The sequence below is a fragment of the Oncorhynchus masou genome, chromosome 33 (genome assembly GCF_036934945.1).
Source record: "Oncorhynchus masou masou isolate Uvic2021 chromosome 33, UVic_Omas_1.1, whole genome shotgun sequence".
Taxonomy (NCBI): domain Eukaryota; kingdom Metazoa; phylum Chordata; class Actinopteri; order Salmoniformes; family Salmonidae; genus Oncorhynchus; species Oncorhynchus masou.
Genome location: NC_088244.1, coordinates 1899873 through 1927756, shown reverse-complemented (window position 1 = coordinate 1927756; position 27884 = coordinate 1899873). Strand labels below are relative to the sequence as shown.

At 36.4% G+C, this 27884-nt stretch overlaps 1 protein-coding gene across 1 annotated transcript in view; it reads right to left on the bottom strand.

Moving 5' to 3' along the window:
- The window catches only part of LOC135527675 (RNA-binding protein 10-like), an 80679-nt gene extending 55724 nt beyond the window's left edge, over nt 1–24955 (bottom strand). Inside the window, exons 1-3 of the mRNA XM_064956163.1 lie at nt 24853–24955; nt 22279–22359; nt 20926–22189 (exon numbers count right to left, since the gene is read on the bottom strand). Coding sequence (XP_064812235.1) covers nt 20926–22189; nt 22279–22295 — 1281 coding nt within the window. The 5' untranslated portion in view covers nt 22296–22359; nt 24853–24955. The remainder of the gene's footprint in view (nt 1–20925; nt 22190–22278; nt 22360–24852) is intronic.
- Between the last annotated feature and the right edge of the window lie 2929 nt (nt 24956–27884).

The window sequence follows — 27884 nt, the reverse complement described above, 5'->3', positions numbered from 1 at the left end:
TACTACAATCAATAGTACTATTTCTACAGTAGTACTATCAACACTACTACTAATACTAGCTATCAACACTACTACTAGCTACTACAATCAATAGTACTATTTCTACAGTAGTACTATCAACACTAGATACTAGCTATCAACACTACTACTAGCTACTACAATCAATAGTACTATTTCTACAGTAGCACCATCAACACTACTACTAATACTAGTTATCAACACTACTACTAGCTACTACAATCAATAGTACTATTTCTACAGTAGCACCATCAACACTACTACTAATACTAGCTATCAACACTACTACTAGCTACTACAATCAATAGTACTATTTCTACAGTAGTACCATCAACACTACTACTAATACTAGCTATCAAAACTGCTACTAGCTACTACAATCAATAGTACTATTTCTACAGTAGTACCATCAACACTACTACTGATACTAGCTATCAACACTACTACTAGCTACTACAATCAATAGTACTATTTCTACAGTAGTACCATCAACACTACTACTGATACTAGCTATCAAAACTGCTACTAACTACTACAATCAATAGTACTATTTCTACAGTAGTACCATCAACACTACTACTGATACTAGCTATCAACACTACTACTAGCTACTACAATCAATAGTACTATTTCTACAGTAGTACCATCAACACTACTACTGATACTAGCTATCAACTACTAGCTACTACTACTATTTCTACAGTAGTACTATCAACACTACTACTGATACTAGCTATCAAAACTGCTACTAACTACTACAATCAATAGTACTATTTCTACAGTAGTACCATCAACACTACTACTGATACTAGCTATCAACACTACTACTAGCTACTACAATCAATAGTACTATTTCTACAGTAGTACCATAAACACTACTACTACTATACTAGCTATCAACACTACTACTAGCTACTACAATCAATAGTACTATTTCTACAGTAGTACCATCAAAACTACTACTGATACTAGCTATCAAAACTGCTACTAACTACTACAATCAATAGTACTATTTCTACAGTAGTACCATCAACACTACTACTGATACTAGCTATCAACACTACTACTAGCTACTACAATCAATAGTACTATTTCTACAGTAGTACCATCAACACTACTACAATCAATGATACTAGCTATCAACTACTACTACTAGCTACTACAATCAATAGTATTATTTCTACAGTAGTACCATCAACACTACTACTGATACTAGCTATCAACACTACTACTAGCTACTACAATCAATGGTACTATTTCTACAGTAGTACTATCAACACTACTACTGATACTAGCTTTCAACACTACTACTAGCTACTACAATCAATAGTACTATTTCTACAGTAGCACCATCAACACCACTACTAATACTAGCTATCAACACTACTACTAGCTACTACAATCAATAGTACTATTTCTGCAGTAGCACCATCAACACTACTACTAATACTAGCTATCAACACTACTACTAGCTACTACAATTAATAGTACTATTTCTACAGTAGTACCATCAACACTACTACTGATACTAGCTATCAAAACTGCTACTAGCTACTACAATCAATAGTACTATTTCTACAGTAGTACCATCAACACTACTACTAATACTAGCTATCAACACTACTACTAGCTACTACAATCAATAGTACTATTTCTACAGTAGCACCATCAACACTACTACTAATACTAGCTATCAACACTACTACTAGCTACTACAATTAATAGTACTATTTCTACAGTAGTACCATCAACACTACTACTGATACTAGCTATCAACATTACTACTAGCTACTACAATCAATAGTACTATTTCTACAGTAGTACTATCAACACTACTACTACTAGCTATCAAAACTGCTACTACAATCTAGTACTATTTCTACAATCAATACTACAATTATTTCTACAGTAGTACCATCAACACTACTACTGATACTAGCTATCAACACTACTACTAGCTACTACAATCAATAGTACTATTTCTACAGTAGTACCATCAACACTACTACTGATACTAGCTATAGCTACTACAATCAATAGTACTATTTCTACAGTAGTACTATCAACACTATTACTGATACTAGCTATCAACACTACTACTAGCTACTACAATCAATAGTACTATTTCTACAGTAGCACGATCAACACTACTACTAATACTAGTTATCAACACTACTACTAGCTACTACAATCAATAGTACTATTTCTACAGTAGCACCATCAACACTACTACTAATACTAGCTATCAACACTACTACTAGCTACTACAATCAATAGTACTATTTCTACAGTAGTACCATCAACACTACTACTAATACTAGCTATCAAAACTACTACTAGCTACTACAATCAATAGTACTATTTCTACAGTAGTACCATCAACACTACTACTAATACTAGCTATCAAAACTGCTACTAGCTACTACAATCAATAGTACTATTTCTACAGTAGTACCATCAACACTACTACTGATACTAGCTATCAACACTACTACTAGCTACTACAATCAATAGTACTATTTCTACAGTAGTACCATCAACACTACTACTGATACTAGCTATCAAAACTGCTACAACACTACAATCAATAGTACTATTTCTACAGTAGTACCATCAACACTACTACTGATACTAGCTATCAACACTACTACTAGCTACTACAATCAATAGTACTATTTCTACAGTAGTACCATCAACACTACTACTGATACTAGCTATCAAAACTGCTACTAGCTACTACAATCAATAGTACTATTTCTACAGTAGTACTATCAACACTACTACTGATACTAGCTATCAAAACTGCTACTAACTACTACAATCAATAGTACTATTTCTACAGTAGTACCATCAACACTACTACTGATACTAGCTATCAACACTACTACTAGCTACTACAATCAATAGTACTATTTCTACAGTAGTACCATAAACACTACTACTGATACTAGCTATCAACACTACTACTAGCTACTACAATCAATAGTACTATTTCTACAGTAGTACCATCAAACCTACTACTGATACTAGCTATCAAAACTGCTACTAACTAGTACAATCAATAGTACTATTTCTACAGTAGTACCATCAACACTACTACTGATACTAGCTATCAACACTACTACTAGCTACTACAATCAATAGTACTATTTCTACAGTAGTACTATCAACACTATTACTGATACTAGCTATCAACACTACTACTAGCTACTACAATCAATAGTACTATTTCTACAGTAGTACCATCAACACTACTACTGATACTAGCTATCAACACTACTACTAGCTACTACAATCAATAGTACTATTTCTACAGTAGTACTATCAACACTACTACTGATACTAGCTATCAACACTACTACTAGCTACTACAATCAATAGTACTATTTCTACAGTAGTACTATCAACACTACTACTACAACAATAGTATTATTTCTATACCATCAACACTACTACTAATAGCTACTACAATCAATAGTATTATTTCTACAGTAGTACCATCAACACTACTACTGATACTAGCTATCAACACTACTACTAGCTACTACAATCAATAGTACTATTTCTACAGTAGTACCATCAACACTACTACTGATACTAGCTATCAACACTACTACTAGCTACTACAATCAATAGTACTATTTCTACAGTAGCACCATCAACACTACTACTAATACTAGCTATCAACACTACTACTAGCTACTACAATCAATAGTACTATTTCTACAACAGTAGCACCATCAACACTACTACTAATACTAGCTATCAACACTACTACTAGCTACTACAATTAATAGTACTATTTCTACAGTAGTACCATCAACACTACTACTGATACTAGCTATCAAAACTGCTACTAGCTACTACAATCAATAGTACTATTTCTACAGTAGTACCATCAACACTACTACTAATACTAGCTATCAACACTACTACTAGCTACTACAATCAATAGTACTATTTCTACAGTAGTACCATCAACACTACTACTGATACTAGCTATCAACACTACTACTAGCTACTACAATCAATAGTACTATTTCTACAGTAGTACCATCAACACTACTACTAATACTAGCTATCAACACTACTACTAGCTACTACAATCAATAGTACTATTTCTACAGTAGTACCATCAACACTACTACTAATACTAGCTATCAACACTACTACTAGCTACTACAATCAATAGTACTATTTCTACAGTAGTACCATCAACACTACTACTGATACTAGCTATCAACACTACTACTAGCTACTACAATCAATAGTACTATTTCTACAGTAGTACCATCAACACTACTACTGATACTAGCTATCAAAACTACTACTACTAGCTACTACAATCAATAGTACTATTTCTACAGTAGTACTATCAACACTACTACTGATACTAGCTCAACACTACTACTAGCTACTACAATCAATAGTACTATTTCTACAGTAGTACCATCAACACTACTACTGATACTAGCTATCAACACTACTACTAGCTACTACAATCAATAGTACTATTTCTACAGTAGTACCATCAACACTACTACTAATACTAGCTATCAACACTACTACTACTACTACAATCAATAGTACTATTTCTACAGTAGTACCATCAACACTACCACTAATACTAGCTATCAACACTACTACTAGCTACTACAATCAATAGTACTATTTCTACAGTAGTACCATCAACACTACTACTGATACTAGCTATCAAAACTGCTACTAGCTACTACAATCAATAGTACTATTTCTACAGTAGTACCATCAACACTACTACTGATACTAGCTATCAACACTACTACTAGCTACTACAATCAATAGTACTATTTCTACAGTAGTACCATCAACACTACTACTGATACTAGCTTTCAAAACTGCTACTAACTACTACAATCAATAGTACTATTTCTACAGTAGTACCATCAACACTACTACTGATACTAGCTATCAACACTACTACTAGCTACTACAATCAATAGTACTATTTCTACAGTAGTACCATCAACACTACTACTGATACTAGCTATCAAAACTGCTACTAGCTACTACAATCAATAGTACTATTTCTACAGTAGTACTATCAACACTACTACTGATACTAGCTATCAAAACTACTACTAGCTACTACAATCAATAGTACTATTTCTACAGTAGTACTATAAACACTACTACTAATACTAGCTATCAACACTACTACTAGCTACTACAATCAATAGTACTATTTCTACAGTAGTACCATCAACACTACTACTGATACTAGCTATCAACACTACTACTAGCTACTACAATCAATAGTACTATTTCTACAGTAGTACCATCAACACTACTACTGATACTAGCTATCAAAACTGCTACTAGCTACTACAATCAATAGTACTATTTCTACAGTAGTACCATCAACACTACTACTGATACTAGCTATCAACACTACTACTAGCTACTACAATCAATAGTACTATTTCTACAGTAGTACCATCAACACTACTACTGATACTAGCTATCAACACTACTACTAGCTACTACAATCAATAGTACTATTTCTACAGTAGTACTATCAACACTACTACTAATACTAGCTATCAACACTACTACTAGCTACTACAATCAATAGTACTATTTCTACAGTAGTACTATCAACACTACTACTGATACTAGCTATCAACACTACTACTAGCTACTACAATCAATAGTACTATTTCTACAGTAGCACCATCAACACTACTACTGATACTAGCTATCAACACTACTACTAGCTACTACAATCAATAGTACTATTTCTACAGTAGTACCATCAACACTACTACTGATACTAGCTATCAAAACTGCTACTAACTACTACAATCAATAGTACTATTTCTACAGTAGTACCATCAACACTACTACTACAATCAATAGTATTATTTCTACAGTAGTACCATCAACACTACTACTAATACTAGCTACTACAATCAATAGTACTATTTCTACAGTAGTACTATCAACACTACTACTGATACTAGCTATCAACACTACTACTAGCTACTACAATCAATGGTACTATTTCTACAGTAGTACCATCAACACTACTACTGATACTAGCTATCAACACTACTACTAGCTACTACAATCAATAGTACTATTTCTGCAGTAGCACCATCAACACCACTACTAATACTAGCTATCAACACTACTACTAGCTACTACAATCAATAGTACTATTTCTGCAGTAGCACCATCAACACTACTACTAATACTAGCTATCAACACTACTACTAGCTACTACAATCAATTGTACTATTTCTACAGTAGTACCATCAACACTACCACTAATACTAGCTATCAACACTACTACTAGCTATCAACACTACTACTAGCTACTACAATCAATAGTACTATTTCTACAGTAGTACCATCAACACTACTACTGATACTAGCTATCAACACTACTACTAGCTACTACAATCAATAGTACTACTACTTCAATAGTACTATTTCTACAGTAGTACCATCAACACTACTACTGATACTAGCTATCAAAACTGCTACTAGCTACTACAATCAATAGTACTATTTCTACAGTAGTACCATCAACACTACTACTGATACTAGCTATCAACACTACTACTAGCTACTACAATCAATAGTACTATTTCTACAGTAGTACCATCAACACTACTACTACTACTAGCTACTACAATCAATAGTATTATTTCTACAGTAGTACCATAAACACTACTACTAATACTAGCTACTACAATCAATAGTACTATTTCTACAGTAGTACTATCAACACTACTACTGATACTAGCTATCAACACTACTACTCGCTACTACAATCAATAGTACTATTTCTACAGTAGTACCATCAACACTACTACTGATACTAGCTATCAACACTACTACTGATACTAGCTATCAACACTACTACTAGCTACTACAACCAATAGTACTATTTCTACAGTAGTACCATCAACACTACTACTACTACTAGCTACTTCAATCAATAGTATTATTTCTACAGTAGTACCATCAACACTACTACTGATACTAGCTATCAACACTACTACTAGCTACTACAATCAATAGTACTATTTCTACAGTAGTACTATCAACACTACTACTGATACTAGCTATCAACACTACTACTAGCTACTACAATCAATAGTACTATTTCTACAGTAGTACTATCAACAACACTACTACTAGTACCATCAACACTACTACTGATACTAGCTATCAACACTACTACTAGCTACTACAATCAATAGTACTATTTCTACAGTAGCACCATCAACACTACTACTAATACTAGCTATCAACACTACTACTAGCTACTACAATCAATAGTTATTTCTACAGTAGCACCATCAACACTACTACTAATACTAGCTATCAACACTACTACTAGCTACTACAATCAATAGTACTATTTCTACAGTAGTACCATCAACACTACTACTAATACTAGCTATCCTATCACTACAATCAATAGTACTATTTCTACAGTAGTACCATCAACACTACTACTGATACTACTATCAACACTACTACTAGCTACTACAATCAATAGTACTATTTCTACAGTAGTACCATCAACACTACTACTGATACTAGCTATCAACACTACTACTAGCTACTACAATCAATAGTACTATTTCTACAGTAGTACCATCAACACTACTACTGATACTAGCTATCAACACTACTACTAGCTACTACAATCAATAGTACTATTTCTACAGTAGTACCATCAACACTACTACTGATACTAGCTATCAAAACTACTACTAGCTACTACAATCAATAGTACTATTTCTACAGTAGTACCATCAACACTACTACTGATACTAGCTATCAAAACTGCTACTAACTACTACAATCAATAGTACTATTTCTACAGTAGTACCATCAACACTACTACTGATACTAGCTATCAACACTACTACTAGCTACTACAATCAATAGTACTATTTCTACAGTAGTACCATCAACACTACTACTGATACTAGCTATCAAACACTACTACTAGCTACTACAATCAATAGTACTATTTCTACAGTAGTACCATCAACACTACTACTGATACTAGCTATCAAAACTGCTACTAACTACTACAAATAGTACCATCAACACTACTACAATACTACTAGCTACTACAATCAATATTACTATTTCTACTAGTAGTACCATCAACACTACTACTACAATCAATAGTATTATTTCTACAGTAGTACCATCTAAATACTACTACTACTACTAGCTACTACAATCAATAGTATTATTTCTACAGTAGTACCATCAACACTACTACTGATACTAGCTATCAACACTACTACTAGCTACTACAACTACAATCAATAGTACTATTTCTACAGTAGTACTATCAACACTACTACTGATACTAGCTTTCAACACTACTACTAGCTACTACAATCAATAGTACTATTTCTACAGTAGCACCATCAACACCACTACTAATACTAGCTATCAACACTACTACTAGCTACTACAATCAATAGTACTATTTCTGCAGTAGCACCATCAACACTACTACTAATACTAGCTATCAACACTACTACTAGCTACTACAATTAATAGTACTATTTCTACAGTAGTACCATCAACACTACTAGATACTAGCTATCAAAAACACTACTACAATCAATAGTACTATTTCTACAGTAGTACCATACTACTACTAATACTAGCTATCAACACTACTACTAGCTACTACAATCAATAGTACTATTTCTACAGTAGTACCATCAACACTACTACTGATACTAGCTATCAACACTACTACTATACTACTATCAGCACTACTACTAACTACAACCAATAGTACTATTTCTACAGTAGTACCATCAACACTACTACTACTACTACTACTTCAATCAATAGTATTATTTCTACAGTAGTACCATCAACACTACTACTGATACTAGCTATCAACACTACTACTAGCTACTACAATCAATAGTACTATTTCTACAGTAGTACTATCAACACTACTACTAATACTAGCTATCAACACTACTACTAGCTACTACAATCAATAGTACTATTTCTACAGTAGTACTATCAACACTATTACTGATACTAGCTATCAACACTACTACTAGCTACTACAATCAATAGTACTATTTCTACAGTAGCACGATCAACACTACTACTAATACTAGTTATCAACACTACTACTAGCTACTACAATCAATAGTACTATTTCTACAGTAGCACCATCAACACTACTACTAATACTAGCTATCAACACTACTACTAGCTACTACAAGCTACTACAATCAATAGTACTATTTCTACAGTAGTACCATCAACACTAATACTAGCTATCAAAACTGCTACTAGCTACTACAATCAATAGTACTATTTCTACAGTAGTACCATCAACACTACTGATACTAGCTATCAACACTACTACTAGCTACTACAATCAATAGTACTATTTCTACAGTAGTACCATCAACACTACTACTGATACTAGCTATCAACACTACTACTAGCTACTACAATCAATAGTACTATTTCTACAGTAGTACCATCAACACTACTACTGATACTAGCTATCAAAACTGCTACTAACTACTACAATCAATAGTACTATTTCTACAGTAGTACCATCAACACTACTACTGATACTAGCTATCAACACTACTACTAGCTACTACAATCAATAGTACTATTTCTACAGTAGTACCATAAACACTACTATCAATAGTACTATTTCTACAGTAGTACCATCAACACTACTACTGATACTACTATACTACTACTAGCTACTACAATCAATAGTACTATTTCTACAGTAGTACCATCAAACCTACTACTGATACTAGCTATCAAAACTGCTACTAACTACTACAATCAATAGTACTATTTCTACAGTAGTACCATCAACACTACTACTGATACTAGCTATCAACACTACTACTAGCTACTACAATCAATAGTACTATTTCTACAGTAGTACCATAAACACTACTACTGATACTAGCTATCAACACTACTACTAGCTACTACAATCAATAGTACTATTTCTAGTAGTACCATCAACACTACTACTGATACTAGCTATCAACACTACTACTAGATACTAGCATCAACACTACTACTACTACTAGCTACTACAATCAATAGTACTATTTCTACAGTAGTACCATCAACACTATCAACACTACTACTGATACTAGCTATCAACACTACTACTAGCTATCAACACTACTACTAATCAATCAATAGTACTATTTCTACAGTAGTACTATCAACACTACTACTGATACTAGCTATCAACACTACTACTAGCTACTACAATCAATAGTACTATTTCTACAGTAGCACCATCAACACTACTACTGATACTAGCTATCAACACTACTACTAGCTACTACAATCAATAGTACTATTTCTGCAGTAGCACCATCAACACTACTACTAATACTAGCTATCAACACTACTACTAGCTACTACAATCAATAGTACTATTTCTACAGTAGTACCATCAACACTACTACTGATACTAGCTATCAACACTACTACTAGCTACTACAATCAATAGTACTATTTCTACAGTAGTACTATCAACACTACTACTAATACTAGCTATCAACACTACTACTAGCTACTACAATCAATAGTACTATTTCTACAGTAGTACTATCAACACTACTACTGATACTAGCTATCAACATTACTACTAGCTACTACAATCAATAGTACTATTTCTACAGTAGCACCATCAACACTACTACTGATACTAGCTATCAACACTACTACTAGCTACTACAATCAATAGTACTATTTCTACAGTAGTACCATCAACACTACTACTGATACTAGCTATCAAAACTGCTACTAGCTACTACAATCAATAGTACTATTTCTACAGTAGTACCATCAACACTACTACTGATACTAGCTATCAACACTACTACTAGCTACTACAATCAATAGTACTATTTCTACAGTAGTACCATCAACACTACTACTGATACTAGCTATCAACACTACTACTAGCTACTACAATCAATAGTACTATTTCTACAGTAGTACCATCAACACTACTACTGATACTAGCTATCAACACTACTACTAGCTACTACAATCAATAGTACTATTTCTACAGTAGTACCATCAACACTACTACTGATACTAGCTATCAACACTACTACTAGCTACTACAATCAATAGTACTATTTCTACAGTAGCACCATCAACACTACTACTAATACTAGTTATCAACACTACTACTAGCTACTACAATCAATAGTACTATTTCTACAGTAGCACCATCAACACTACTACTAATACTAGCTATCAACACTACTACTAGCTACTACAAGCAATAGTACTATTTCTACAGTAGTACCATCAACACTACTACTGATACTAGCTATCAATCACTACTACTAGCTACTACAATCAACAGTACTATTTCTACAGTAGTACCACAACACTACTACTACAATCAATAGTACTATTTCTACAGTAGTACCATCAACACTACTACAATCAATAGTACTATACAGTAGTACCATCAACACTACTACTGATACTAGCTATCAACACTACTACTAGCTACTACAATCAATAGTACTATTTCTACAGTAGTACCATCAACACTACTACTGATACTAGCTATCAACACTACTACTAGCTACTACAATCAATAGTAGTACTATTTCTACAGTAGTACCATTCTACTACAATCAATAGTACTATTTCTACAGTAGTACTATCAACACTACTACTGATACTAGCTATCAACACTATCAATCAATAGTACTATTTCTACAGTAGTACCATCAACACTACTACTACTACTGATACTAGCTACTACAATCAATAGTACTATTTCTACAGTAGTACCATCAACACTACACTACACTACTACTGATACTAGCTAGTACCATCAACACTACTACTGATACTAGCTATCAACACTACTACTGATACTAGCTATCAGCACTACTACTAGCTACTACAACCAATAGTACTATTTCTACAGTAGTACCATCAACACTACTACTACTACTAGCTACTTCAATCAATAGTATTATTTCTACAGTAGTACCATCAACACTACTACTGATACTAGCTATCAACACTACTACTAGCTACTACAATCAATAGTACTATTTCTACAGTAGTACTATCAACACTACTACTGATACTAGCTTTCAACACTACTACTAGCTACTACAATCAATAGTACTATTTCTACAGTAGCACCATCAACACCACTACTAATACTAGCTATCAACACTACTACTAGCTACTACAATCAATAGTACTATTTCTGCAGTAGCACCATCAACACTACTACTAATACTAGCTATCAACACTACTACTAGCTACTACAATCAATAGTGCTATTTCTACAGTAGTACCATCAACACTACTACTGATACTAGCTAGTACTACTAGCTACTACAACAATAGTACTATTTCTACTACTATACTACTACTATACTAGCTATCAACACTACTACTAGCTACTACAATCAATAGTACTATTTCTACAGTAGTACCATCAACACTACTACTGATACTAGCTATCAACACTACTACTAGCTACTACAATCAATAGTACTATTTCTACAGTAGCACCATCAACACTACTACTGATACTAGCTATCAACACTAGCTATCAACACTACTACTAGCTACTACAATCAATAGTACTATTTCTACAGTAGTACCATCAACACTACTACTGATACTAGCTATCAAAACTGCTACTAACTCAATAGTACTATTTCTGCTACCATCAACACTACTACTGATACTAGCTATCAACACTACTACTAGCTACTACAATCAATAGTACTATTTCTACAGTAGTACCATCAACACTACTACTGATACTAGCTATCAACACTACTACTAGCTACTACAATCAATAGTACTATTTCTACAGTAGTACCATCAACACTACTACTGATACTAGCTATCAACACTACTACTAGCTACTACAATCAATAGTACTATTTCTACAGTAGTACCATCAACACTACTACTGATACTAGCTATCAACACTACTACTAGCTACTACAATCAATAGTACTATTTCTACAGTAGTACTATCAACACTACTACTAATACTAGCTATCAACACTACTACTAGCTACTACAATCAATAGTACTATTTCTACAGTAGTACTATCAACACTACTACTGATACTAGCTATCAAACTACTACTACTAGCTACTACAATCAATAGTACTATTTCTACAGTAGTACCATCAACACTACTACTGATACTAGCTATCAACACTACTACTAGCTACTACAATCAATAGTACTATTTCTACAGTAGTACCATCAACATACACTGATACACTACTACTAGCTATACAATCAATAGCTACCATCTACTACTGATACTACTACTAGCTACTACAATCAATAGTACTATTTCTACAGTAGTACCATCAACACAACACTACTCAACACTACTACTAGCTACTACAATCAATAGTATTATTTCTACAGTAGTACCATAAACACTACTACTAATACTAGCTACTACAATCAATAGTACTATTTCTACAGTAGTACTATCAACACTACTACTAATACTAGCTATCAACACTACTACTAGCTACTACAATCAATAGTACTATTTCTACAGTAGTACTATCAACACTATTACTGATACTAGCTATCAACACTACTACTAGCTACTACAATCAATAGTACTATTTCTACAGTAGCACCATCAACACTACTACTAATACTAGCTATCAACACTACTACTAGTACCATCAACACTACTACTACAATCAATAGTACTATTTCTACAGTAGTACCATCAACACTACTACTAATACTAGCTATCAACACTACTACTAGCTACTACAATCAATAGTACTATTTCTACAGTAGTACCATCAACACTACTACTAATACTATCAAAACTACTACTAGCTACTACAATCAATAGTACTATTTCTACAGTAGTACCATCAACACTACTACTGATACTACTATCAACACTACTACTAGCTACTACAATCAATAGTACTATTTCTACAGTAGTACCATCAACACTACTACTGATACTAGCTATCAACACTACTACTAGCTACTACAATCAATAGTACTATTTCTACAGTAGTACCATCAACACTACTACTGATACTAGCTATCAACACTACTACTAGCTACTACAATCAATAGTACTATTTCTACAGTAGTACCATCAACACTACTACTGATACTAGCTATCAACACTACTACTAGCTACTACAATCAATAGTACTATTTCTACAGTAGCACCATCAACACTACTACTAGTATACTAGCTATCACTACTACTAACTACTACAATCAATAGTACTATTTCTACAGTAGTACCATCAACACTACTACTGATACTAGCTATCAACACTACTACTAGCTACTACAATCAATAGTACTATTTCTACAGTAGTACCATCAACACTACTACTACTACTAGCTACTACAATCAATAGTATTATTTCTACAGTAGTACCATCAACACTACTACTGATACTAGCTATCAAATACTAGCTACTACAATCAATAGTACTATTTCTACAGTAGTACTATCAACACTACTACTGATACTAGCTATCAACACTACTACTAGCTACTACAATCAATAGTACTATTTCTACAGTAGTACCATCAACACTACTACTGATACTAGCTATCAACACTACTACTAGCTACTACAATCAATAGTACTATTTCTACAGTAGCACCATCAACACTATCTAATACTAGCTATCAACACTACTACTAGCTACTACAATCAATAGTACTATTTCTACAGTAGTACCATCAACACTACTACTGATACTAGCTATCAAAACTGCTACTAGCTACTACAATCAATAGTACTATTTCTACAGTAGTACTATCAACACTACTACTGATACTAGCTATCAACACTACAACTCGCTACTACAATCAATAGTACTATTTCTACAGTAGTACCATCAACACTACTACTGATACTAGCTATCAACACTACTACTGATACTAGCTATCAACACTACTACTAGCTACTACAACCAATAGTACTATTTCTACAGTAGTACCATCAACACTACTACTACTACTAGCTACTTCAAACAATAGTATTATTTCTACAGTAGTACCATCAACACTACTACTGATACTAGCTATCAACACTACTACTAGCTACTACAATCAATAGTACTATTTCTACAGTAGCACCATCAACACTACTACTAATACTAGTTATCAACACTACTACTAGCTACTACAATCAATAGTACTATTTCTACAGTAGCACCATCAACACTACTACTAATACTAGCTATCAAACACTACTAATACTAGTTATCAACACTACTACTAGCTACTACAATCAATAGTACTATTTCTACAGTAGCACCATCAACACTACTACTAATACTAGCTATCAACACTACTACTAGCTACTACAATCAATAGTACTATTTCTACAGTAGCACCATACCATCAACACTACTACTACTAGCTATACAATCAATAGTACTAGTACCATCAACACTACTACTAATACTAGCTATCAAAACTGCTACTAGCTACTACAATCAATAGTACTATTTCTACAGTAGTACCATCAACACTACTACTGATACTAGCTATCAACACTACTACTAGCTACTACAATCAATAGTACTATTTCTACAGTAGTACCATCAACACTACTACTGATACTAGCTATCAAAACTGCTACTAGCTACTACAATCAATAGTACTATTTCTACAGTAGTACCATCAACACTACTACTGATACTAGCTATCAACACTACTACTAGCTACTACAATCAATAGTACTATTTCTACAGTAGTACCATCAACACTACTACTGATACTAGCTATCAACACTACTACTAGCTACTACAATCAATAGTACTATTTCTACAGTAGTACCACAACATCTAACACTAGCTATCAACACTACTACTAGCTACTACAATCAATAGTACTATTTCTACAGTAGTACCATCAACACTACTACTGATACTAGCTATCAAAACTACTACTAGCTACTACAATCAATAGTACTATTTCTACAGTAGTACCATCAACACACTACTACTGATACACTATCAACACTACTACTAGCTACTACAATCAATAGTACTATTTCTACAGTAGTACCATCAACACTACTACTGATACTAGCTATCAACACTACTACTAGCTACTACAATCAATAGTACTATTTCTACAGTAGTACCATCAACACTACTACTGATACTAGCTCAACACTACTACTGATACTAGTACTATCACACACTACTACAATCAATAGTACTATTTCTACAGTAGTACCATCAACACTACTACTACTACTAGCTATCAATCAATAGTATTATTTCTACAGTAGTATCAACACTACTACTGATACTATCAAACTACTACTAGCTACTACAATCAATAGTACTACAGTAGTACCATCAACACTACTACTGATACTAGCTATCAACACTACTACTAGCTACTACAATCAATAGTACTATTTCTACAGTAGTACCATCAACACTACTACTGATACTAGCTATCAACACTACTACTAGCTACTACAATCAATAGTACTATTTCTACAGTAGCACCATCAACACTACTACTAATACTAGCTATCAACACTACTACTAGCTACTACAATCAATAGTACTATTTCTACAGTAGTACCATCAACACTACTACTGATACTAGCTATCAACTACTACTAGCTACTACAATCAATAGTACTATTTCTACAGTAGTACTATCAACACTACTACAATCAATAGTATATTTCTACAGTAGCACCATCACTACTACTACTACTAGCTACTACAATCAATAGTACTATTTCTACAGTAGTACCATCAACACTACTACTGATACTAGCTATCAACACTACTACTAGCTACTACAATCAATAGTACTATTTCTACAGTAGTACCATAAACACTACTACTGATACTAGCTATCAACACTACTACTAGCTACTACAATCAATAGTACTATTTCTACAGTAGTACCATCAACACTACTACTGATACTAGCTATCAAAACTGCTACTAACTACTACAATCAATAGTACTATTTCTACAGTAGTACCATCAACACTACTACTGATACTAGCTATCAACACTACTACTAGCTACTACAATCAATAGTACTATTTCTACAGTAGTACCATCAACACTACTACTGATACTAGCTATCAACACTACTACTAGCTACTACAATCAATAGTACTATTTCTACAGTAGTAGTACCATCAACACTACTACTGATACTAGCTATCAAAACTACTACTAGCTACTACAATCAATAGTACTATTTCTACAGTAGTACTATCAACACTACTACTAATACTAGCTATCAACACTACTACTAGCTACTACAATCAATAGTACTATTTCTACAGTAGTACCATCAACACTACTACTGATACTAGCTATCAACACTACTACTAGCTACTACAATCAATAGTACTATTTCTACAGTAGTACCATCAACACTACTACTGATACTAGCTATCAACACTACTACTAGCTACTACAATCAATAGTACTATTTCTACAGTAGTACCATCAACACTACTACTGATACTAGCTATCAAAACTGCTACTAGCTACTACAATCAATAGTACTATTTCTACAGTAGTACCATCAACACTACTACTGATACTAGCTATCAACACTACTACTAGCTACTACAATCAATAGTACTATTTCTACAGTAGTACCATCAATCACTACTATACTAGTATTATTTCTACTAGTACCATCAACACTACTACTAATACTAGCTACTACAATCAATAGTACTATTTCTACAGTAGTACTATCAACACTACTACTGATACTAGCTATCAACACTACTACTAGATACTAGCTATCAACACTCTACTAGCTACTACAATCAAACATTTCTACACTACTAGCTACTATCAATAGTACTATTTTCTAGTACCATCAACACTACTACTGATACTAGTAGTACCATCAACACTACTACTGATACTAGCTATCAACACTACTACTAGCTACTACAATCAATAGTACTATTTCTACAGTAGTACCATCAACACCACTACTAATACTAGCTATCAACACTACTACTAGTACCATCAACACTACTACAACAATAGTACTATAGTACTATTTCTACAGTAGCACCATCAACACTACTACTAATACTAGCTATCAACACTACTACTAGCTACTACAATCAATAGTACTATTTCTACAGTAGTACCATCAACACTACTACTGATACTAGCTATCAACACTACTACTAGCTACTACAATCAATAGTACTATTTCTACAGTAGTACCATCAACACTACTACTAATACTAGCTATCAACACTACTACTAGCTACTACAATCAATAGTACTATTTCTACAGTAGTACCATCACCATCAACACTACTACTGATACTAGCTATCAACACTACTACTAGCTACTACAATCAATAGTACTATTTCTACAGTAGTACCATCAACACTACTACTAGTACTATTTCTACAGTAGTACCATCAACACTACTATACTAGCTATCAACACTACTACTAGCTACTACAATCAATAGTACTATTTCTACAGTAGTACCATCAACACTACTACTGATACTAGCTATCAACACTACTACTAGCTACTACAATCAATAGTACTATTTCTACAGTAGTACCATCAACACTACTACTGATACTAGCTATCAAAACTGCTACTAGCTACTACAATCAATAGTACTATTTCTACAGTAGTACCATCAACACTACTACTGATACTAGCTATCAACACTACTACTAGCTACTACAATCAATAGTACTATTTCTACAGTAGTACCATCAACACTACTACTGATACTAGCTATCAACACTACTACTAGCTACTACAATCAATAGTACTATTTCTACAGTAGTACCATCAACACTACTACTGATACTAGCTATCTACTACAACAATCAATAGTACTATTTCTACAGTAGTACCATCAACACTACTACTGATACTACTATACTACTACTAGCTACTACAATCAATAGTACTATTTCTACAGTAGTACCACTACTACTACTACTACAGCTACCAATCAATAGTACTATTTCTACAGTAGTACCATCAACACTACACTACTACTATCAACTACTACTACTAGCTACTACAATCAATAGTACTATTTCTACAGTAGTACCATCAACACTATCAACACTACTACTGATACTAGCTATCAACACTACTACTAGCTACTACAATAGTACTATTTCTACAGTAGTACCATCAACACTACTACTACTACTAGCTATCTCAATAGTATTATTTCTACTACCATCAACACTACTACTACAATCAACACTACTACTAGCTACTACAATCAATAGTACTATTTCTACAGTAGTACTATCAACACTATTACTGATACTAGCTATCAACACTACTACTAGCTACTACAATCAATAGTACTATTTCTACAGTAGCACCATCAACACTACTACTAATACTAGCTATCAACACTACTACTAGCTACTACAATCAATAGTACTATTTCTACAGTAGCACCATCAACACTACTACTAGCTACTACAATCAATAGTACTATTTCTACAGTAGTACCATCAACACTACTACTAATACTAGCTATCAACACTACTACTAGCTACTACAATCAATAGTACTATTTCTACAGTATCACCATCAACACTACTACTAATACTAGCTATCAAAACTGCTACTAGCTACTACAATCAATAGTACTATTTCTACAGTAGTACCATCAACACTACTACTGATACTAGCTATCAACACTACTACTAGCTACTACAATCAATAGTACTATTTCTACAGTAGTACCATCAACACTACTACTGATACTAGCTATCAACACTACTACTAGCTACTACAATCAATAGTACTATTTCTACAGTAGTACCATCAACACTACTACTGATACTAGCTATCAAAACTGCTACTAGCTACTACAATCAATAGTACTATTTCTACAGTAGTACCATCAACACTACTACTGATACTAGCTATCAACACTACTACTAGCTACTACAATCAATAGTACTATTTCTACAGTAGCACCATCAACACTACTACTACTACTAGCTACTACAATCAATAGTATTATTTCTACAGTAGTACCATCAACACTACTACTAATACTAGCTACTACAATCAATAGTACTATTTCTACAGTAGTACTATCAACACTACTACTGATACTAGCTATCAACACTACTACTAGCTACTACAATCAATAGTACTATTTCTACAGTAGTACCATCAACACTACTACTACTACTAGCTACTACAATCAATAGTATTATTTCTACAGTAGTACCATCAACACTACTACTGATACTAGCTATCAACACTACTACTGATACTAGCTATCAACACTACTACTACTACTAGCTAATACAATCAATAGTATTATTTCTACAGTAGTACCATCAACACTACTACTGATACTAGCTATCAACACTACTACTAGCTACTACAATCAATAGTACTATTTCTACAGTAGTACCATCAACACTACTACTACTAGCTACTACAATCAATAGTATTATTTCTACAGTAGTACCATCAACACTACTACTAATACTAGCTACTACAATCAATAGTACTATTTCTACAGTAGTACTATCAACACTACTACTGATACTAGCTATCAACACTAATACTCGCTACTACAATCAATAGTACTATTTCTACAGTAGTACCATCAACACTACTACTGATACTAGCTATCAACACTACTACTAGCTACTACAATCAATAGTACTATTTCTACAGTAGTACCATCAACACTACTACTACTACTACTGCAGTAAAAACTAGTTTTCCGTCTAATATATATGGTTGAGAATCCTAAAATACACCGCCCCTTGGATCAGTGGATGTAGCAGGCAGCCCACCTTTCTCTTCCCGAGTCCTCCTCCTCTGGGGAATCTCTCCTCCTCCCTTGGTCCTCCTCCTCTGGGGAATCTCTCCTCCTCCCTTGGTCCTCCTCCTCTGGGGAACCTCTCCTCCTCCCCTGGTCCTCCTCCTCTGGGGAACCTCTCCTCCTCCCCTGGTCCTCCTCCTCTGAGGAACCTCTCCTCCTCCCCTGGTCCTCCTCTGGGAAACCTCCTCTCCTCCCCTGGTCCTCCTCCTCTGGGGAATCTCTCCTCCTCCCTTGGTCCTCCTCCTCTGGGGAACCTCTCCTCCTCCCCTGGTCCTCCTCCTCTGGGGAACCTCTCCTCCTCCCCTGGTCCTCCTCCTCTGGGGAACCTCTCCTCCTCCCCTGGTCCTCCTCCTCTGGGGAACCTCTCCTCCTCCCCTGGTCCTCCTCCTCTGGGGAACCTCTCCTCCTCCCCTGGTCCTCCTCCTCTGGGGAACCTCTCCTCCTCCCCTGGTCCTCCTCCTCTGGGGAACCTCTTCTCCTCCCCTGGTCCTCCTCCTCTGGGGAACCTCTCCTCCTCCCCTGGTCCTCCTCCTCTGGGGAACCTCTCCTCCTCCCCTGGTCCTCCTCCTCTGGGGAACCTCTTCTCCTCCCCTGGTCCTCCTCCTCTGGGGAACCTCTCCTCCTCCCCTGGTCCTCCTCCCCAGGGGAACCTCTCCTCCTCCCCTGGTCCTCCTCCTCTGGGGAACCTCTCCTCCTCCCCTGGTCCTCCTCCTCTGGGGAACCTCTCCTCCTCCCCTGGTCCTCCTCCTCTGGGGAACCTCTTCTCCTCCCCTGGTCCTCCTCTGGGAAACCTCCTCTCCTCCCCTGGTCCTCCTCCTCTGGGGAACCTCTCCTCCTCCCCTGGTCCTCCTCCTCTGGGGAACCTCTCCTCCTCCCCTGGTCCTCCTCCCCAGGGGAATCTCTCCTCTCTTTGCAGCCTGGGCAGGGCTACCTCTGGCTGGAGTAGGACCAGGGATCGAGGGGGACAGGATGATAGTATCCCTTTACCCACACGACCCGGACCGCACCCCTCCCCTCTCCCCCCACGCCTCTGACGGAACCCTGGCCGGTTGTCATGGAGACGGCCCGGGGTCACGAACTCCCGGAGGCACGCCAATCGGTCGACTTGGTCCCCGTGGCCGGAGGCAGCTCTGAAGTCATATCCTATCCCCGGCTCCGCCTCATCCTGTCCGTAGCCGCGGTAGTCCATGTAGTGGTGGTCGGAGGAGCTGTTGCATTCTCCCCGACCCACCCTTCTGTTAGAAGGAAGAGATGGAGAGACAGAGAGAGGGGGGGTTAAAGTATAGAAGACAGTAGGAACTCAGAGAGATAGAAAAGAACTTACCTTCTGTCATAGTTCATACTGGTCCACTGACTGTCTGCTTGCTCTCCTCCTCCTCTTCTACAGTCGCAGCATTTCCACACTCTGGAACGCACAAAAGTCCGACAGTACATTTAGGATGAAAACTGACAGATAGCTAGCTACAGTTTTACACAGTGACCTACCCACCGGGCCTAGCCCTACGCATTTTGATAGGCCAGCTACAGTACAGGCAGTGAATGAGACCAATAGCTAAATCAAATCTAATTTTATTGGTAGCATACACAGATTTGCAGATGTTATGGCAGGTGCAGCAAAACGCTTGTGTTTCTAGCTCCAACAGTACAGTAATATCTAATGCTTGTGTTTCTAGCTTCAACAGTACAGTAATATCTAACGCTTGTGTTTCTAGCTCCATCAGTACAGTAATATCTAATGCTTGTGTTTCTAGTTAACAGTTCAGTAATATATAATGCTTGTGTTTCTAGCTCCATCAGTACAGTAATATCTAATGCTTGTGTTTCTAGCTCCAATAGTAAAGTAATATATAATGCTTGTGTTTCTAGCTCCAACAGTACAGTAATATATAATGCTTGTGTTTCGAGCTCCAACAATACAGTAATATATAACGCTTGTGTTTCTAGCTCCAACAGTACAGTAATATCTAATGCTTGTGTTTCTAGTTAACAGTACAGTAATATCTAATGCTTGTGTTTCTAGTTAACAGTACAGTAATATCTAATGCTTGTGTTTCTAGTTAACAGTACAGTAATATATAATGCTTGTGTTTCTAGCTCCATCAGTACAGTAATATATAATGCTTGTGTTTCTAGCTCCATCAGTACAGTAATACCTAATGCTTGTGTTTCTAGCTCCAACAGTACAGTAATATCTAATGCTTGTGTTTCTAGCTCCATCAGTACAGTAATATCTAATGCTTGTGTTTCTAGCTCCAACAGTACAGTAATATCTAATGCTTGTGTTTATAGCTCCAACAGTACAGTAATACCTAATGCTTGTGTTTCTAGCTCCAACAGTACAGTAATATCTAATGCTTGTGTTTCTAGCTCCATCAGTACAGTAATATCTAATGCTTGTGTTTCTAGCTCCAACAGTACAGTAATATCTAATGCTTGTGTTTCTAGCTCCATCAGTACAGTAATATCTAACGCTTGTGTTTCTAGCTCCATCAGTACAGTAATATCTAACGCTTGTGTTTCTAGCTCCATCAGTACAGTAATATCTAATGCTTGTGTTTCTAGCTCCATCAGTACAGTAATACCTAATGCTTGTGTTTCTAGTTAACAGTACAGTAATATCTAATGCTTGTGTTTCTAGCTCCATCAGTACAGTAATATCTAACGCTTGTGTTTCTAGCTCCATCAGTACAGTAATATCTAACGCTTGTGTTTCTAGCTCCATCAGTACAGTAATATCCATGATTGTCTGTGGACACTGCCACATACGTCTCATGTCTGAGCTGCTAAATTGCGACTCCGCTTTGTCTCTATACTGACATTTCGCTTGTTTGATTGCCTTGCGGAGGAAATAAATATACTGTTTATATTCGGCCATAATCCCAAATCACCATGTTTAAATGCGGTGGTTTCAGTTTTGCGCGAATGGCGCCAGCTATCCACGGTTAGGGACTGTAGACTGTAGGCCTAGACTCAGAGAGAGACCACCCGTCCGTTGTGGGACCTAAATTACTAAAAGACTGTTGAATAGAGTATGATTCTAAATATTGGCCTCTTAGACAGCAAGTGATAGCTATCAGCACACAAACAGACAGTCGTTCAACACTGGCCAGAGAGACACTAGCTCGGTTCAGGTTGGTTGTCTACCTGCCGGAACATCGTGACACAGGCCGGTTGATGTGGTGTAATGCGCTGTTATAACAGACTACTGCTGTTAATGCTGTTACTGGTGTATGCGATGCTTCTATTTGGGTCACTGCTCCTCGAGTGGTATAGATAAGTAATAAACTGTCACTACAGTATAATATTGGGCAGGTTGATATAGAGCTGATCTACTGTAGGTAGCTACAGTACAGTACTGGGCAGGCAGACCTTTCTGTTCCCTGCAGAGACCTTGAATGACTCTCTCTCCCCATCTTGGCCCAAGGTGGTGTGAGAAACAGACATAACAAAGATACACAGTACATATCGTAGTCTGGTATATATGTTGTACTACCATCGTAATATTTTCCAGTTCCATTTGAGTTGTCTGCTACTATCTCTAGAGCAGGGGTGGGCAACTCCAGTCCAGACAGTCGCGATGGACCGCTGGTGAATATCGACCCGCCGGTACCGAGGAATACCATTTCCAGATGTCCGACACAAGAAACCACAACTGACTGAACGGTGCACTGATACACATAATCATATTGAACTGTAGCTAAATAGCTCGGATTGCATTCAAACATAATAGAGAAAGTAAACGTTAATAGAACGAGTACTATTCAGTCCCGGTCTATTAGCTAATGTAAACACGACAAGCTCTAGGACCAGCCTTTGTTAACAGTTGAAAAGAATAATCGACAATACAATTTATTTATTTTTTAACTCGACATTATTGTGCAAATTATAAATATCTTACCTTCCTCGAGTTCAAGTAAAATGTTTTTGGTGTAATGATATTGATCGAGCTAGCTACATCTACAGGTTTGTACTGCTAGACAGCGTTAGCTAGCTAGTTCGGTTCCAAAAAATAAAAATGGCTACCTTCAATGCACATAGGCGGATGTTGATAGTTGATTCGACTATCCGATTGGTGTACACAGCGCGACGTAACTTTCTCCGTGAATATGATTGGACGGCTGTGAATTAAGGTCCTTAGAACTATATTAATATGATGATCAAAATTAAAAAATATAATTTTATTTTTTATAATTATGATAAATCTGGATTAAAAACGTTTGCCTGTTTGACTGTGCAATGCTTATTTTATCCACTGCTACATGCTACTATTACATTTGCAAGTACTAAAACATATTACATATTACAATGTATTGCAATATATTCAAACTCACACATCAGAGGGCTGTGTTCCCCTACTGGCTGCCGAATTTGGCCTGCTAGGATTTTAGTTGCCCCCCCAAGTTTTCTGAGCATCATTTTTAGGGGGGGGGGGGACATATTGTACAGTAGTGTAAAAACACCAGCCAATCAGCTCATGTTATTTTCATTGTGTAAATCTGTTCCACAGTATTCCCATGCATTATAGAGAGATATATGTGATCATATATATAAATGTAAGCAAGGTTTGAAATGATGTTTTTGTCAAATATATCTGTGTGGGCTTGAGGTCAAATTGCAGTCTACAAATGATTTGTTATTATGTTCTGGCCCCCTGACCATCCATTCAAAAAAAGTATAAATCGGTCCATGGCTGAATCTAGCTGATGATCCCTGAAGTAGGCTCTCCTTTAACTGGTTAGAAAATACTGTTGCACACCACAACTGTCAGGCGTGTGCGTACTTGTGGAGAAGTCAGGTGCAGGAGAGCTGAGAATTGTGAACAGGCGCAGACTTTATTTCGTCAGGAGAGATAAACAGACAGCTGTGTCAAAAACCTCCAGCCAACAAGGCAAAGTGCAACGCGCGTAAAAACAGTCACAAAACATAAATGTATAACAATTCAAATAAGCTTCGTGAAATAACGAACGCCAGCCTGGCACGTTACAAAACACGTAACACACAAACAATTTCACACAAAGACATGAGGGGGAACAGAGGAATAAATACATGTAGATTGATTGGGGAATGAAAACCAAGTGTGCAGGGAACAAGACAAAACAAATGGATACATGAAAAATGGAGAGGTGATGGCTAGAAAGCCGGTGACGTCGACCGCAGAACGCCACCCGAACAAGGAGAGGAGCAGGTTTGGCGGAAGTTGTGACAACTATATAAAACAGGTAAAAAACCATTGAATCATCCCACTGTACTGAAACAAACCAACACATCACAGTCAAAACTGAGAAATAAATTACAATCAAGCCTGAATACCCTAAAAATAACTTTACTTTGAAAAGCCTTCAAAAGAAATCCACAAATGTTTTACAGAAAGATAAGATCGTTGAAAAAAAGCAATTCAACACATAGAACAACACAGAGTTACACATAGAATAAACAAAACATAGTCAATAATACAGTAGAACAAAAGAAAACAAAAAGTCTGAGTGCAAATGAGGTAAGAAGGGAGGAAGGCAATAAATAGGCCATGGTGGAGAAGTAATTACAATATAGCAATTAAACACTGGAATGGTAGATGTGCAGAAGATGAATGTGCAAGTAGAGATAATGGGGTGCAAAGGAGCAAGATAAATAAATAAATACAGTACAAGGATGGGGTAGGTAGATAGATGGGCTGTTTACAGATGGGATATGAACAGGTGCAGTGATCTGTGAGCTGCTCTGACAGCTAGTGCTAGTGAGGGAGATATGAGTCTCCAGCTTCAGAGATTTTTGCAGTTCGTTCCAGTCATTGACAGCAGAGTACTGGAAGGAAAGACGACCAAAGGAGGAATTGGCTTTGGGGGTGACCAATGAGATATACCTGCTGGAGCGTGTGCTACGAGTGGGTGCTGCTATGGTGACCAGTGAACTGAGATAAGGCGGGGCTTTACCTAGCAGAGACTTGTAGATGACCTGTAGCCAGTGGGTTTGGCGACGAGTATAAACGAGGGCCAACCAATGAGAGCGTACAGGTCGCAATAGTGGGTAGTGTATGGGGCTTTGGTGACAAAATGGATGGCACTGTGACAGACAGCATCCAGTTTGTTGAGGAGAGTGTTGGAGGCTATTTTATAGATGACATCACCAAAGTCGAGGATCAGTAGGATGGTCAGTTTTACGAGGGTATGTTTGGCAGCATGAGTGAAGGATGCTTTGTTGGGATATAGGAAGCCAATTCTAGATTTAATTTTGGATTTGAGATGCTTAATGTGAGTCTGGAAGGAGAGTTTACAGTCTAGCCAGACACCTAGGTATTTGTAGTTGTCCACTTATTCTAAGTCAGAACCGTCTAGAGTAGTGATGCTGGACTGGCGAGCAGGTGCGGGCAGTTGGAGGCCATGGAAGGAGTGTTGTATGGCATTGAAGCTCGTTTGGAGGTTAGTTAGCACAGTGTCCAAGGAAGGGCCAGAGATATACAGAATGGTGTCGTCTGCTTAGAGGTGGATCAGGGAATCAGCAGCAGCAAGAGCGACATCATTGATATATACAGAGAAGAGAGTTGGCCCGAGGATTGAACCCTGTGGCACCCCCATAGAGACTGCCAGAGGTCCGGACAACAGGCCCTCCGATTTGACACACTGAACTCTATCAGAGAAGTAGTTGGTAAACCAGGCGAGGCAATCATTTGCGAAACCAAGGCTGTTGAGTCTGCCAATAAGAATGCTGTGATTGACAGAGTGGAAAGCCTTGGCCAGGTGGATGAATACGGCTGCACAGTATTAACTCTTATTGATGGCGGTTATGATGTCGTTTAGGACCTTGAGCGTGTGACCAATAACATCTGCTAACCATGTGTATGTGACCAATAACATCTGCTAACCATGTGTATGTGACCAATAACATCTGCTAACCATGTGTATGTGTCCAATAACATCTGCTAACCATGTGTAT